Raw genomic sequence first — 15,652 nt, forward strand, 5'->3', positions numbered from 1 at the left:
CTCTGACTTTGGCTCAGGTCATGATCCCATGGGTCATAGGTTCAAGCCCCGCATCAGGCTCTGTGCTGACAGCTCAGAGCCTGGAGCCTGCTTCAGATTCTGTGCCTCCCTCTCTCTCTGCCCCTCCCCCACCCACGTTTTCTCTCTCTCTCTCTCTCTCTCTCTCTTTCTCTTTCTCTCTCTTTCTCTCTGTCTCTCACAAAAATAAATAAGCATTAAAAAACAAATAAACAGGGGCGCCTGGGTGGCTCAGTCGGTTGAGCGTCCGACTTCAGCTCAGGTCACGATCTCACAGTCCATGAGTTCGAGCCCCGCGTTGGGCTCTGGGCTGATGGCTCAGAGCCTGAAGCCTGCTTCCAATTCTGTGTCTCCCTCTCTCTCTGCCCCTCCCCCGTTCATGCTCTGTCTCTCTCTGTCTCAAAAATAAATAAACGTTAAAAAAATAAAATTAAATTAAAAAAATAAATAAATAAATAAACATGGGGTGGCAAGTGGTTTAGTCAGTTAAGCATCCAACTTCAGCTCAGGTCATGATCTCACAGTTTCTGAGTTTGAGTCCCACATGGGGCTCTGTGCTGACAGCTCAGAGCCTGGAACTTGCTTCAGATTTTCTGTCTCCCTCTGTCTCTGCCCCTCCCCCACTCATGTTCTATCTCTCTCTTCCTTTCTCAAAAATAAATAAGCATTAAAAAATAAATAAACATGGGGTGGCTGGGTGGTTTAGTCGGTTAAAGCATCCAATTTCAGCTCAGGTCATGATCTCACTGTTGGTGAGTTTTAGTCCCACGTCGGGCTCTGTGCTGACAGCTCAGAGCCTGGAGCCTGCTTTACATTCTGTGTCTCTCTCTCTCTCTCTGCCCCTGCCCTACTCATGCTCTGTCTCTCTCTCTCTCAAAAATAAACATTTCAAAAAATAAAAAATAAACAAATAAAGAGGCCGTAGGGCTAACCATTTCCTCTTGTTACCAAACAGACTGTTAACACAACAAAACTCCGGTGGCGACTGTCAGCTTGCTATGAAGTCCGCAGACTTAGAGGGGCTCTACCAGGAATGATCGGCTGAGCGGAGCCAGAGCTTTTTGCAAGCACTTCTCGAAGTCTGTGGATCATACTCAACCCTTAGGATTGACTCAGAAGGGGGCTGGGTGGTCAAACACTCCCTGTATGTGTCCTCTAGCCTTTTCTCTTATTTGTAGGATCCTGCGGGGGCAACTTGAGGCCACTTGGTGATCAGTTGCTCTTGAGTCCCTGTGGTTCTGTTGGCTGACCCACCCTCACGTGAGAATTAGCTGAAAATTGCAGTGGCTTGGCAGCTCCTCCCACCTTTCACTCCTCTCCAGTGTGCGGTCTTGACTTTGGCCCCACTCCTTACAGCCAGCAGCTTGACCCCAAAGACTCCAATCTTGTGTCCAAGGGCCCAACTGGAGCAACTATGGTTTCTTTTTTTTTCTTCTATCTTCCTTCCCTCCCTCCCCTTCCTTCCTTGCTTCCTTTCTTTTTTTCTTTCTTTCTGAAATGAGGAAGCTGTTTATTTCTTCACTTCCTTGAAACGTGGCAAAAGTGATAGAAAACAGAACAAATTCTTCTGCCTTATTAGCTTTGTATCAGAAAAACTAGCAAAATTTGGTAATTATGGCCTCTCAGACAAAGCTGGAAAATACAGTCCAAAGTTAACTTTATGGCCAAGGGCACTTTTGAAAAAGTCTAAAGGCTTAGTTCCCACGTTGAGTACTGTTAAGTGCTGTTAATTTCTAAAATACTTGCACTTGACACTTTTGTATTGTTTTAAGGAACTTGTTAAGCCACATCTGTAAAAAGTCCTATGGCAATGCTAAAGGATTACACAAACTTTTAAAATCCCATGGGATTTCTACTTCAGTGGTCTGCTGTGGCATTTTATTAAATATTTATCTAGACGAGCTTCTTAACTCTTTATTTCACCCCCAAGACATCATACCTGCTTATTCCTTCTCTGTTGATTTCATGTCAGATCCCAGGTAATAGGGTTTGTGATAGACACTCCACCCAAAGTGGCTTTAAAAAGTGGGGCACAGAAGGGGGAAGTTCATTTCACTCAACTAAAAAGCCAGGGGTTAGATTTTCAGGTACTGCCGGATCCAGTGGTGCTTTGAGGCATCTCTCTCCCTTCATCCCTCAGCCCTACTTTCCTCCTTGTGAGCTCCTTTTCCAGTCAGGCCCTCCTTACCTGGGGTCCCAGCAACTCTGGCTTTACATCAACCTTACAGTCAGCACTCTGCACTGGTAAGAAAGCTGCTCTTTTCCAACAGTACAAGCAGATGTTCTGGGCTTGGCTCTGATTGGACAGACTTGGGTCATGTGAGCAACCCTGAACCAATCACAGTGGCCAGGATGTTAGACTCTGCTGATAGGGCAGGGCTGGGACATAGGTTCATGGGAACCAGGGATGGTTTAGGTCAGGTCCACTGTTTTCACATCGGATGGTGTGCATACTCCCAAAGGAATATGAGAAGGAGAGGAAATATTTACTGGGCAGACAAACTAAAATAATAAGCCTGCTACTTGTGATAGGGCATAAAGGCCTTCATCTGGAAACTTCTGAATCCCTTGACTGTCATGCCTGTCCCTAAAGGTGGTTTTACCTCTACTTGAGAACAAGAGGTGCCCTTTCTTGCCAGTATTAACAGTTGGTATTTATTAAATGTTTCTTTTCTTCATGCAAGGGTCTGCTATTTTCTGTCTATGGTATCTACCCAGCTGGGTTCTGAGGCTTCAGTAATGGAAAAATGAAAAGGTCCCCAGTCCTGAAGTTCACTTTCTAACACAGGAGTTGTTTAACAAGTGTATTAAATGTTGCTGTATAGCAGTTTACCACAAACTATAGACTTAAAAGAGCATATGTTAACTCACATTTTCAGTGTGTTAGGAGTCCTGGTTCAGCTGGGTCCTTTGAAAGACTACAAACACAGTGTTGCCAGGGCTAGGTTCTCATTTGAGGCTCACCTGGGGAAGGATCCACATCCAAGCCCACATGGTCACTGGCAGCATCCAGTTCCCTGCAATCTATATGGAACTTCACATCTGGCAGCTTGCTTCTTCAAAGCCACTGAGAGAGAGAGTCTCTTAGCAAGGCAGGCATTACATTCTTATGTAGCATAATCACGTACATCTTGTCACTTTCACTGTATTCTGTGGGTTAGAAGCAATCACAGGTCCCAACCACACTTGAAAGGATGGGATCGCACAAAGGCATGTGTACCACAGGTTGGGATCATGGGCTCTACCTTAGAGTCTACCTGCTACAACAAGCAGACAAAGTATTAGATTGTGACAAGCATATCAAAGAAAGTAAAGGGTGATAAATAACTGTGGGAGGCCAGTTTAGTCACAGCAAGCAGGGATTTCTTCTCTGAACCAAAGAATGAGAAGTTACTGCCATGCCATGAGCTGGGGCTGCGTGTTCCCAGCAGAAGGCACAAGGACACAAAGGCCCAGAGACTGGAAAAATCGAAATGTCAGTGTGGCTGGGCCTGGTAAGCAAAGGGTAGATGAAAGAGATAGGAGTCCATCGTGCAGTGGTCCATATAGTAAGAAATTTACACCAATGAGTAAAGGGAAGACCATAAAGTTTAGAGGGACATAGACTTGGATGTTAAAAGATCACTCTATAGGCAGTGGGTTGGGAGCTGAAAGCCATTTAGGTCTCCAGAGGCCCAGAGCAGAGGATGGTTGTGGCACCACACTGGGATGGAGGTAATGGAGACCTCCCTCACTTGGAGAGCCGCATCTGGTGGTAGATTGCATGTGGGTGATGAAGGAAAGGGGGGCATAAGGATGGCACCTAAATTTTTTTAACTTGAGCTGGTGGGTAGACAAAGACACTATTTTTCTGAGGTGGGGACTGGGTGAATATTCAAAATCTGCTTTGCTTATATTAAGTCAGATATGCCTTTAACACCAGTAGAATGAATCAAGTAGACTGTTGGCTTAGAGTGTAGGTCTGGGCTGAGGATATAATGTTTGGGAGTATTTTCAGTGCTGAGAGCTTTACACAGACATCTTATGAGATGGTCTCTTAGGAGTAGCCAAGAGATCGTTTTAAAACACATTTCTGATTATATAAACATCCTTACTTCAAACTCTGCAAGTACAAGGTGCTTTCCCACTACACTTGAGTGAGACCCATCACAAGCTGCCCCTGCTGGCTTCTCATTTTTTGTATGCATCAGCCTCTGGAGTTTAGAAATGAAACTAAGGTTTAGAGCAGAACTGACTCAATAATTCTGCCAAGAAACGTGGCATCTAATCATAGCTTTGCAATTCAGGCTCCCCATAATACTGCCTGGAGCCCAAGGCCTTTGCCAATCAAACAAAGTAAAATAACGTACAGAACCTAGCAGAGTGCCTGCCATAGAACGGGCCCATAAGGCACAGTTGTCAAAATGCACAGTGCACCATCATTTAAAACAGTGCAACAGGAACGTGTAAGAGGCCTATTGTTAGCCAAGCTTGGAGGAATGTTAGGACTCACCCATTATTCAAAAGGTGCCTGCTTTTTAGATATAGTTCAATGTGTGGCTCATTTGGAAAGGTAATTTGCCCTCAGAGCATGAAAGCTGTGACTTTATACAGCCAGAATGTTAATTTATAAGTATGTCTCTGTTTGTTTTTGCCACATGTTGGGTGCAATCTTGAAACCTCTACAAATCAATACACGTTTTCAGTCCATCCTCACTACCACCCATTTTAGAGATGAAGAAGCCAAAAGACTGAGTGGTTAAACTGTTTTAAGGGCACACAGAAACAAGTGGGATTCAAGCCCAGTCTGCCTGACTACAAAACCCACCTGTGTAACCCGTGTACTGTTCAATATCCACTCCTCCAACCTGCCTTTGAGGCCTTCTGAAATTTGGACCCATGCCCTAATAGATGCCGTCTGCGACTGTACCCACATCCTTTGCTGCCGTGTCACTGAACTCCAGAGATCGCCGGTTTCATGAAACGGAATGTGAGTGATTGGCTTCCCCTAAAATTGTCCCCATTGAAGTAACCATTTCAACTACCACTTGTGTGCAGCTTCTGCAGTCTGCTCCGTGTAGAACAGGGTGTCATAGGTAAGTGATGAATCCCTGAATTCTACTCCTGCAACCGATATTGCACTGTATGTTAACTAACTAGAATTTAAATAGAAGTTGGAAAAGAGAGAAAAAAAAGGGAGATTGAGCCCAGAAGTTGCAGCATTCTGGCAAAGGAAGATCAGGTGTGAGTTGTCCCAAGAAGGTTGAGAATGACTAACGGTACTTTCATGAGGTTCTGCTGTGCTTCCTTGAGCAGGAGAGAAAAGGTGGAGCTAGAGAGAGGACGTAGAATTTGAGAGTAACCTTACCTATGCCATGGCATCCCCCAGAACCCCTGTGCGTGCATGCATACACATATCCTGAGTGATTAAATTATGCGTGCACGCACGTGCGTGCACACACACACACACACACACACTGAGTGATTGGTAAGAGCTGTGACAATTACGAATTATTAAAGTGCTTTCTTTGCCTTCCTGAAGGAAAGGAAGGGGGTAGGGATTACATACAAATTTGGTGTGCCTCTTGGGTGTGTCGTTAGGGTGGATACTATCCATCATGTGTGTGGCAGAAAAGTTGAAAATCAATGGTGTTGGGCATCCCCTTTCCAAACCTCCCTTTTTGAAACATTTCCACCTTCCATAGTCCAGCTTAAATTGAAGTCATGTCTTGCTGTGTGCACTGTCTTTATATGTACAGCCCTTGTGGACCAGGCATGGTGAACAAGTGACAACCTCTCTGTGTGTTGACTTCCTCAGTCTGTAGTGAGAATGCTACCCACCCAGAATCTTTGGGAGGTGGAGGCAAGTGATCTCTAGATTATAAAAGTGCTACAATACAGTGGAACAATTATACCCTTGCTCAACGAAATTGTCTCTTGTTTGGTGCTATTCTCTTGCATTTGTCCTTCCTCCCACCCTGCTTACGTGCCTCCTCTCCACCAGTGCTCTGGGGATGGAAACAAAGTCTGTCTATTCACTTTGGGTAGCCTATAACCTTATACGTAGAAGCCCCTGAACAACATTTTCCATTGACTACAAAGATCAAGAAGTCTGGATCTATAGCCTGTTCCCGTCTGGCAGCATCTGGAGGCATTTTTGATTGTCATGACTGTGTGTGTGTTTGGAAGAGGGGGTGAGGCTGGCATCTGGTGGGTTGAGGCCAGGGATGCTGCTAACCATCCTACAGTGCATATGACACCTCCTTACAAAAAGATTATCTGGGCCCAAATGTTGGTGCCAAGGTTGAGAAATCTTGATGTAGACAAATAATGAGAATTAAGAGCATTAGGCCAAGCAAGGCACAGTTCATCTGGGATCAGAGACTGGAGTTGGCCAGGTCTGTGCTAGAGCAGCCAGTTACAGTAATGGCATCAGGAAAACACCTTCATGTTTGTGAAACAGACATTTCAGGTTTTCAAAGACCTTTCACATCGAATACTATTTTTGACCTTTCACATCAGTTTTGCAAGGTCAGTCTGTTCCAACTTCATGCCATACTCATCAGCTGGCAGAAGAGGAAACTGGGCCAACAGTTTGCCAGAGGTCTCAGGGCTGGCTGGTGACTAGCCCATCACCAGCCTGCTAGGTCAGGCACTGTTTGTTCATCTCTCCCTGCTTTGTTGTTAAAGCAGAAATGACATGGGGCACCTGGGTGGCTCAGTCGGTTAAGCTCCAACTTCAGCTCAGGTCATGATCTCACAGTTCGTGGGTTCGAGCCCTGCGTTGGGCTCTGTGCTGACAGCTGGGAGCCTGAAGCATGCTTTGGATTCTGGGTCTCCCTCTCTCTGTCTGCCTTTCTCTCTTTCTCTCTCAAAAATAAATAAAAATTGGGGCGCCTGGGTGGTTCAGTCGGTTAAGCGTCCGACTTCGGCTCAGGTCATCATCTCGCGGTCCGTGAGTTCAAGCCCCGTGTCAGGCTCTGTGCTGACAGCTCAGAGCCTGGAGCCTGTTTCAGATTCTGTGTCTCCCTCTCTCTGACCCTCCCCTGTTCATGCTCTGTCTCTCCCTGTCTCAAAAATAAATAAAACGTTAAAAAAAATTAAAATAAATAAATAAATAAATAAATAAATAAATGTATGTTACCAAAAAAAGCAGAAATGACAAGGCTGGCTGTAGGCATTATTCAAGTTTCCAAAACGCGGGAGGAGACTCAAGGTCCTATACATATGCTATGCCCCTGTTTAGGTGCTGGAGCTAGCTTCAAGCCGCATTTGAAACCCTTAAAAAAAAAAACAGCCCTTATGCCCCTGTTTAGGTGCTGGAGCTAGCTTCAAGCCCCATTTGAAACCCTTAAAAAAAAAAAAAACAAATGGATCAGAAGTGTTTCCTAAAGAAAGCGCTTAATTTCTGAGCCAGAAGAGGGAGCTCACGTTCAGGCAATATGAAGCTGGGCCAGCAGGGAGTAGCGCTAACTGGAAGAAGCTTTTGACTCACACATCAAATGTTAACTTGCATCCATTAATGTGCATTGTTAATGTGCATTCATAACAAGGAGTCCTGCTACAGGGCAGATTCTGAATCCTTAGGTCTGGAGCAGGACCTGAGTTTATGCGTTGCTTACCAGCTCCCAGAGGAAGCCTTGCACAGACCACACAGCTTGGGTAACAAGGTAATAAATAGATTGCCTCTTCAGTCCTCTCCTGAAGATGCACACCTGAGGCCAGACACTGTAAGTCTGCAGTACCAGGGCTAGAACCCATGTTTCCTGCATCCATGCTTGCTTCCTGGCATCTTCCCTGCCCCTGTGACCCTAACAGAATTAAGGGAGGAGGATCCATTCCTAAGTATGGAAGAGAAGAGACCATACTGTCTGCTTTGAATTGGTAACCTCATAGATACTGCCAGTTATTTTACCAGAAAAAGATGGGTTTATTTGTGAATAAAAGAGAATTGCAATTGGGGACAAACAGCAAAACTGTAGGCAAGTCCAGGTTACAAGGGAGAGGCATGCTTTTTTTTTTTTTTTTTTAATGTTTCTGTTTGAGAGAGAGAGACAGAGTGCAAGCTGGGGAGGGGCAGAGAGAGAGGGAAACACAGAATCTGAAGCAGGCTCCAGGTTCTGAGCTGTCAGCACAGAGCCCAGTGTGGGGCTTGAACCCACCAGCTATGAGATCATGACCTGAGCTGACGTTGGATACTTAACTGACTGAGCCACCCAGGTGCCCCCCCGCCTTTTTTTCTGAGAGAGAGAAAGCATGTATGCGTGAGCATGCAAGCGGGGGCAGAGGGAGAGAGAATCCCAAGCAGGCTGCATGCCCAGTGCAGAGCAGGGTCGATCCCACAACCATGAGATCATGACCTGTGTCAAAATCAAGAGAGGGACAGCTCAATGGACTGAGCCACCCAGGTGCCCTGAGGAACGCTCTTTTTAAGGAGAGAAGGGGTAAATTGGGAAGGCTGTTATGAACTAAAAGTCCATTGGAGGAAACTGGGAGTTTGAAGTATAGTGGCTTCTCATTGGTTGAACTGTTGCCTGGTGGGGGCGAGGGGGGGCAGGAAATGAGGAAAACATCTCTACTTCCACCTGGAAGAGTAGAGTGGTTCCATATTCACAGTAAAATTCATCTCTTCTGTTGTGTCTGCAATTGATTTGGAGTGGTAGGGCATGGGAACTCTCCATGCCAAAACTTCCTGACTCCATTTTAGTGATGTTTCCTGTTACTAATTTTCATAGAATCAAACTTCTTTGTACTATATTTTTGGTCAACCACTTCCCCGCGTGCGTACCAGTGGGAATTCAAAGATGAACAGAACAAGACTCTGGTCCTCTTGGGCCTTGTGGGAGCCAAAACAAAATAAATGTAACAGAAGGTGTTCTTCTTTGTGATTTATACAAATTTGGCTATTAATCCAAAGGACAGCTTACATATAACTTGGGGTGTTCTTACAGATGCAAATTATACCCATAGTCATTCTCCTAAAAATAAAGGTTCTTTAATCCTGAATCGTTTTGAGTGCTTTTTACCTACAAGAAACAAACTGCCTCCCTTTAAAAATAGGAATCCTTAGAATCTCACTCAACGTCAAAGATTGTTAAAATTTCAGCTGAGTAAATTTGAAGATCTAATTGGTTGTGAGAAATAAATCCACTGGCCCAATCAAAGGAGGGACTGGGAGACTTGGAGCACAGTGAAGCAAGGCTTCAATCAAAGTTCTTGCAAGAGCAGGTATCTGATGGACAGGCACAACTTGGGGCAGTTATAGCATGCAATTTATCTTCTAGCGTGCACGTTACTCCCCTGGTTCCTCATTGGCTGAGTACTACAGAGGTGACAGACTTACCTGGAAGTCACCTATGGCCATGTAGTCTGATTGGAACAAATGTACACTCCTTGAGGTGACACAGAGAACTTCAGTTCTTTGGCACATGCTCATTGCAGAGCCCACAAAAAATAAGCCTGGGGAAATGGAGAGGGGAGGAATAACCAGGAAGTGAAGTGTCCAAGCGTTGGGGACTCCATTGTTGCAAGGGATGGGGGAGGGGTGTGTGTGGGCAGCTTGTACATATTTCCAATAGGTTGTAAACCTATGGTTAACTAGACAGCACAGCTTTTATTTGGTATGTTTGAAAATGAATCATCTCACTTCTCACATTGGTTTTATGAAGCAATTCATGAATTCCATCTAGCAAGTAGAGGGGATCTCTGAGGAGCTGTACAAAGTGGAAGGTTTTTATAGGAAAGAGGGTAGGGCAAAGAAGTTATTAGCAAAAGAAAAAAATTGTTTTCGGCAAGGTCACTCTCCCTTAGGGGAAGAGCAGGAGGTCTTACACAGATAAAGATGATCTCATCTTATTTTGGGGAATGGAGAGGGCCCATTGGTGCTGATTAAAAAATTCCTGATTTACCAGTTAAGACTACATTTCTGGGGTAGGTTGAAACTGCAATTAGATTAGGTATTAAGCTCTGTTTTGGTAACTTGGCCTAGCATAAGTTATTCCATTTTGGGGCCTGTGGTTTTCTTTTTAAAAGATGCATGTGACTCCAGGGTTGATTGAGGAAACACAATGAAGTAGTCAGGAATGTAGGTTTTCTGTTTTTACTCCATCATTCTCAGATAGCGTCATTAGGTTTATTTCCTCATGGTCACAAGATGGCTGCCACAGCTCAAGGAATCACAATGTCACACAACCACATCCACAGGCAGGAAGAAAAGGGGCTAGAATTACATAACTTTTTTTTTTTTAAACAAGGAAGCAAAAGACAGAAGCCCCCTTCCAATATCCCTCAATAAATGTGATTGAACAGAATCATATGCTTGCTGGTAGCTGATCTGCAAGAGGAATGAGACTTTATCTTCATTATTTAGCCCAATCTGGGTATATCCCCTGGGGGATATACTACCCCATTCCAGAACAAGGTCAAATTTCTCTTATTAGGGAAGAAGGGAGTGGGGAGAGAAGAAGGAGGATTCTGGGACCAACTCCAATGTGTATGTCAGGGCGGGGTGGGGGTGGGGGGTTTCCCATACCACCAAGCAATTCTGACACCATCTCGTGTCCTACAATTTAACTGAATTCTGTGACTCTCTGATGTCACTGTGGCATCAGATCCCACACACAGGTTAAGGTCTAGGTCTTATAAGACTGACTCCACCCCAGCCCACCCTGCTTCAGGTGCCAGTCACAAGTACAGGTTGTCACCTGTGCTCCTCCTAATGGACTGGCTACAGATAGGAGGTTCTGATGAGACCCTCCTTGGATTTGATGAGTTTGCCAGAGTGTCTCATAGAACTCAGAGAAACAGTGCACTTACTAGATTACTGGTTTATTATTAAAGGATGTAATTCAGGAATAGCCAGATGGAATTGATGCAGAGGCATGGAGAAAGGACAAGGAACTTCCATATCCTCTCTGAAAGCATCACTCTTCTCAAATCCCCACCTGTTTGGGTTTTACAGTCATGATTGGTTAAGTCCCTGACCACTGGTGACTGATTCAACCTCTGTGCTCTCTCCCCATCAAGGGGGTGGGACTGAAGGTCTCTACAGTCTATTTGAGGTTGGTGTCCCTGGCAACAAATCCCCTTCCCTGGTTATCTAGGGGCTTTCCTTAAGTCGTCTATTAACATTACAAAAGACTCCTTGATTGCCCTCTTCACTTAGGAGATTCCCAGGGTTTCAGGAGTTCTGTGCTAGACCTGGACAAAGACGAAATATGTATTTATTATAAATCACAGTATTACAGTAAAAGAAAGGGGTTTTCTTCCCCCTTTCTTTTACTGTAATACTGATTAAGCAGCCAACACTACACTGTCTGTTCCAGTGCACTCATGACTGTTGTAGTTGTGTTTATTCACAAAATAAAGTTCTTCAGGTGCCCTGTGATCAAAGGTCAGGACCAAGAAGGTTAGCCAAAATGCTAACCTCTGGCAGGGAAATCTACTCTCAAGAGAAGAAGTCGTTACTCCTGCCACCCAGTAGCCCACCCTATGCACACTGGAGTCCATTGACTCATCAGGTGGAAGCTGCTATGACCAAGACCATGGACACTGCATGTTCTCCTGTTGGAGGAGTGAATAAAGTACGCCAAAATGGCTGATGCCGCTAAAACAAACTCTGGTCTCTAGTTTTGAGACCCCCTCCTCCGGGTTCTTCTTCTTTTGTTTGCTGCGCGTGTGAAAACCCCCACAGATGTGGAAGCTGACAACTATAAATTACCCTCCCCACTTGCATTCAGCGCTCAGATCTTTGGAGAAACGGTCTCCTCTGCGCCCGCCGGTGTTAAATAAATCTCCGATCTACCAAAATCTCCAAGTGCCGCTTGGTGTCTCCACCAGCGTTCCAGCCTGGTTACATAACACTACCTTCTGCTGACCCCGCTGTCCTGCCCTCCTGCCCACTGTGAAGTGGCTTGCCTCTCCATGCACCACCACCTTCAAGCCAGAAGCAATGTAACTCTATGTATTTTCTGCTTATTGACCCAGTAGTGACAACCATAAAAGGAAATTCCCATCCTGGTAACTCAACGGGTTACAACTTAAATTTCCACATCAGGATGGACTTCTGTTCTCTGCAATTCTTCTATTTCACCAGGATATACTATGGTTTAGAAATGAGGCTCGTTGCTACTTGAATTTGCCAAGTCCTTGAGATGATAAACTGTTCCCATGTTCTTTGACTCTATATAGGAGCAACCATGTGTGTTTGTAACACGTCTGTGACAAAGTTTGCCACCAATCGCTTTGTTTAACACAGCGATTCTTACCCAGGGGTGTATGTCAGACTCACAGGAGCAGCTTTGCTTTAGTTTCCTTTTGCTGCTGTAACAAATTACCACAAGCTCAGGGGCTTAAAAATAACCGATTTATTTTGGAGGTCAGAAATTTGAAATCAGTTTCACTAGGCTGAAGTCAAGATGCATGCCAGTGAGGCTATTTCCTTCTGGAGGCTCTAGGGGAGAGTCCTTTCCCTGGACTCATTTAACTTCTGGTGTCCACTTGTCTTCCTTGGCTGGTAGCTCCTCCCTTGTGCTCACTATGCATCATTCCAGTCTCTGCTGCCATCGTCACATTGCCTTGTCCTCCTGTGGTCAGATCTCACCCTGTTTCTCTCTTACAGGGATCCTTGTGATTGAAGTTAGGGCCCACAGGGATAATTCAGATAATTTCCCTATCCAGGACCCCGAAATTAATCATGTACTCAAACTCCTCTTTTCCCATGGAAGGTAACATTTCACATGTTTCTGAAATTAGGACATGGATATTTGAGGGCCATTCTTTGGCCTCCCACAGAGCCTAAACATGCTTAGACACCCCTCCTTAAAGATTCTAGTTTAGTAAGTGGGGTCAGGACATGTTTATTTTTCAAAATATATGCCTGATTAAGTACCTGTTACCTAGTACATAGTTATATCCTACCTTCAGTTGCTTATAATTTTATCTCCGAGGTTTTATTTAGATGTTTCCAATGCTGACTGGGCATCACATACACAAGAACTTGATGATTGACCATCTTATTGAATGCTCCCGTGCTTTCCAAGTAGGCTTTGTTTTTTTTTTAAGATTTTAAGTAATCTCTGTGCCCAGTGTGGGGCTGGGACCTACAACCCCAAGATCAAGAGTCACATGCTCAGGGGCGCCTGGGTGGCGCAGTCGGTTAAGCGTCCGACTTCAGCCAGGTCACGATCTCGCGGTCCGTGAGTTCGAGCCCCGCGTCAGGCTCTGGGCTGATGGCTCGGAGCCTGGAGCCTGTTTCCGATTCTGTGTCTCCCTCTCTCTCTGCCCCTCCCCCGTGCATGCTCTGTCTCTCTCTGTCCCAAAAATAAATAAAAAACGTTGAAAAAAAAATTAAAAAAAAAAAAAAAAGAGTCACATGCTCCACTAACAAAGCCAACCAGATGCCCCCAAACAAGTCTTATTCCCATTTTACAGATGTGGAAGTAGACTCAGAGATTGTGTTCCATCTGCCCAAAGTCATGCAGCAAGAGAGACAGAACTAGAACACAAACCTTATTCTAGCCCTTATTCTAGAACCCTGCAAATTTCATAAAACCACCCAAGTCAGCAGAATGGCAGGAAAGAAAAGTTCAATGTTAGAGGGGACTTCCCAAGGCTCATAGGTCCATTACCAACCCCTGTAACCTCCACCCATGGAACTGTTGGGCTGAGTGTTAGAATCCCACATGCCCTTCATCTACCTCCTGAGACCTGTGTCACAATTACAGCTTATCCTTACTGGATAAGGTAGATTGCAGACGCTGGGTGAAGGAGCAGCCTCTTGGGATTTGAGCTCACTCCCCACACAGCTAGGCTGCCTCCCCCACATATGGCAGGATGCGTACCACCCAAAGTTGAGAACGTGACTTTCTTCAATCACTCTTATACTTGTTCCAGGTTACCATGGCAACAAGTATTCATCCTAGCAGCTGTTCCACAGCCAGTTAGCTTTTCTGTGTTCTGCCCGCGCATTTGTGGCAAACATCAGAAACAAGTCTGTGGCGGCACGCTGGAGCCCAGGTCACCTTGATCCTGACTCTACACAAACAGACCAATCCAGGGATGAGAAGCTCCAGCTTCATGATCAAGACACAGTGATATCCTGGACAAGCTACACTATGGTTCAAGTTGCTCTTCTGTAAAATGTATGCATTTCTAGCAAAGTGTTGGCTGTATGGACGCATTAGAGGTTGTATTTGTTTCCTATTGCTGTTTTAAGAAATTAATACAAACTGAGTGGTTTAAAACACAGGTTATTTTGCAACTTGAATTCAGAAGTCCAAAATGGGGCAGCAGGGCTGTATTCTAGGAGAGAATATATTTGCTTGCCATGCCCCACCTAATATAGGCTGCCTGCATTCCATGGCTTGTAGCCCATGTCATTCTGATTTCTCCCTTTGGGACATGATGTGATTCTGATCTATCTACCCTTTTTATAGGGACCCATGTGATTGGACCCTATTGCATAATAGCCCCTTGTCAGGACCCTTACCGCATCTGCCCAGTCCATATAGACTCAGGGAGATCAGGAAGCCACTTAAGTGGCCAACTCTTAAGTGCCATTTTACAAAGTACAGCATATGCAAGATTTCTGATTCTAATATGTAACACTGTTACAGGATAGTCACAGAAAAGTTGGACTCTAACACCATTTGTCATTAGTAGGTTACGGCCATATTCTCTTATCAAGCAGTATTTAAAGAATGGCTTTGATGAGATGCCTTGAATTTTTAACCTCTGTTACTCTAGACAGACAAGACATTTCATATAATGGTGTGGGGTTTCCTTCCCCACACCAGGGATGAGTTCTACCATATATATCTAATGAATGGAAATTAATATTGGATTCCTCCTTCCAATATATAAGACCTACATTATACATAGCCTTCTTGAGGAAACAACACTTAACACCAGATTATGACATTTCCCAATTGAGGGTTGAAGAAGTCCACAAAACACTGTTTTCACCTCCCTGCCATGTACAGATATTTAATTTTTCTTTTGAGAGAACACACATATAAGTAGGGGCTGACCAGAGGAAGAGGGAGAGAATCTTAAGCTGGCTACATGCCCGGTGCATAGCCCAACTCAGGCCTCAGTCCCACCACTGTGGGATCATGACTTGAGCCAAAATGAAGAGCCAGATGCCCAGTTGTCTGAGCCACCCAGGCACACCCCTGTTCAGACATTTAAAAGCTTTATGACTTTTTTCCAAAACAAGTTCTCATTTAGACCTAGGCTTTTTCTAGTTATAGAAATGAACTCACTTATATTCTCCATTAGTTATCTTGAAGATGGTCTGTTAGAGCTTCAGTGTGAAGCAAACACTAGTCATACTGATTTTATTGCAGCGTAGCAGAAGCTAGGGGACGCTGAGGGAAAAAAGGCTCAGGAACAATGAATGATCATGTGTTGGTAGTGGGGAAAGCCACTCTCCAGCTCAGCTAAAGGGCTGGTGTTCAGCTGTGGAGTCTTAATGAGACTAGAAATGTTGTAATTGCACTTAAGTAAACTAGAACCTTCTAATTTTATCCCTCCAAGGGAGATTGCTGGTCTTGAATTGCATGAGGAGTACAGGGAAGAATGTGACTGAATACCTCAAGTTCTCAGGTAAATTTTCAAGGAATAATTTCCATTAGGCAATGTTGGAGCAGAACAC

At 44.7% G+C, this 15,652-nt stretch overlaps 1 protein-coding gene across 5 annotated transcripts in view; it reads left to right on the forward strand.

Moving 5' to 3' along the window:
- Positions 1 to 11,250, forward strand: part of LDAF1 (lipid droplet assembly factor 1) — a 28,212-nt gene extending 16,962 nt beyond the window's left edge. For 4 of the 5 annotated variants that reach the window (XM_049639181.1, XM_049639179.1, XM_049639180.1 and 1 more), the window contains exon 5: positions 974 to 2,696. In XM_049639181.1, coding sequence (XP_049495138.1) covers positions 974 to 1,055 — 82 coding nt within the window. In that variant the 3' untranslated portion in view covers positions 1,056 to 2,696. Of the gene's footprint in view, positions 1 to 973; positions 2,697 to 4,908 lie in introns of those variants that run through there. The other variant, XM_049639182.1, reaches the window with a different exon arrangement.
- Positions 11,251 to 15,652: the final 4,402 nt, after the last annotated feature.

This window comes from Panthera uncia, chromosome E3, assembly GCF_023721935.1.
Source record: "Panthera uncia isolate 11264 chromosome E3, Puncia_PCG_1.0, whole genome shotgun sequence".
NCBI classification, from domain to species: Eukaryota; Metazoa; Chordata; class Mammalia; order Carnivora; family Felidae; genus Panthera; species Panthera uncia.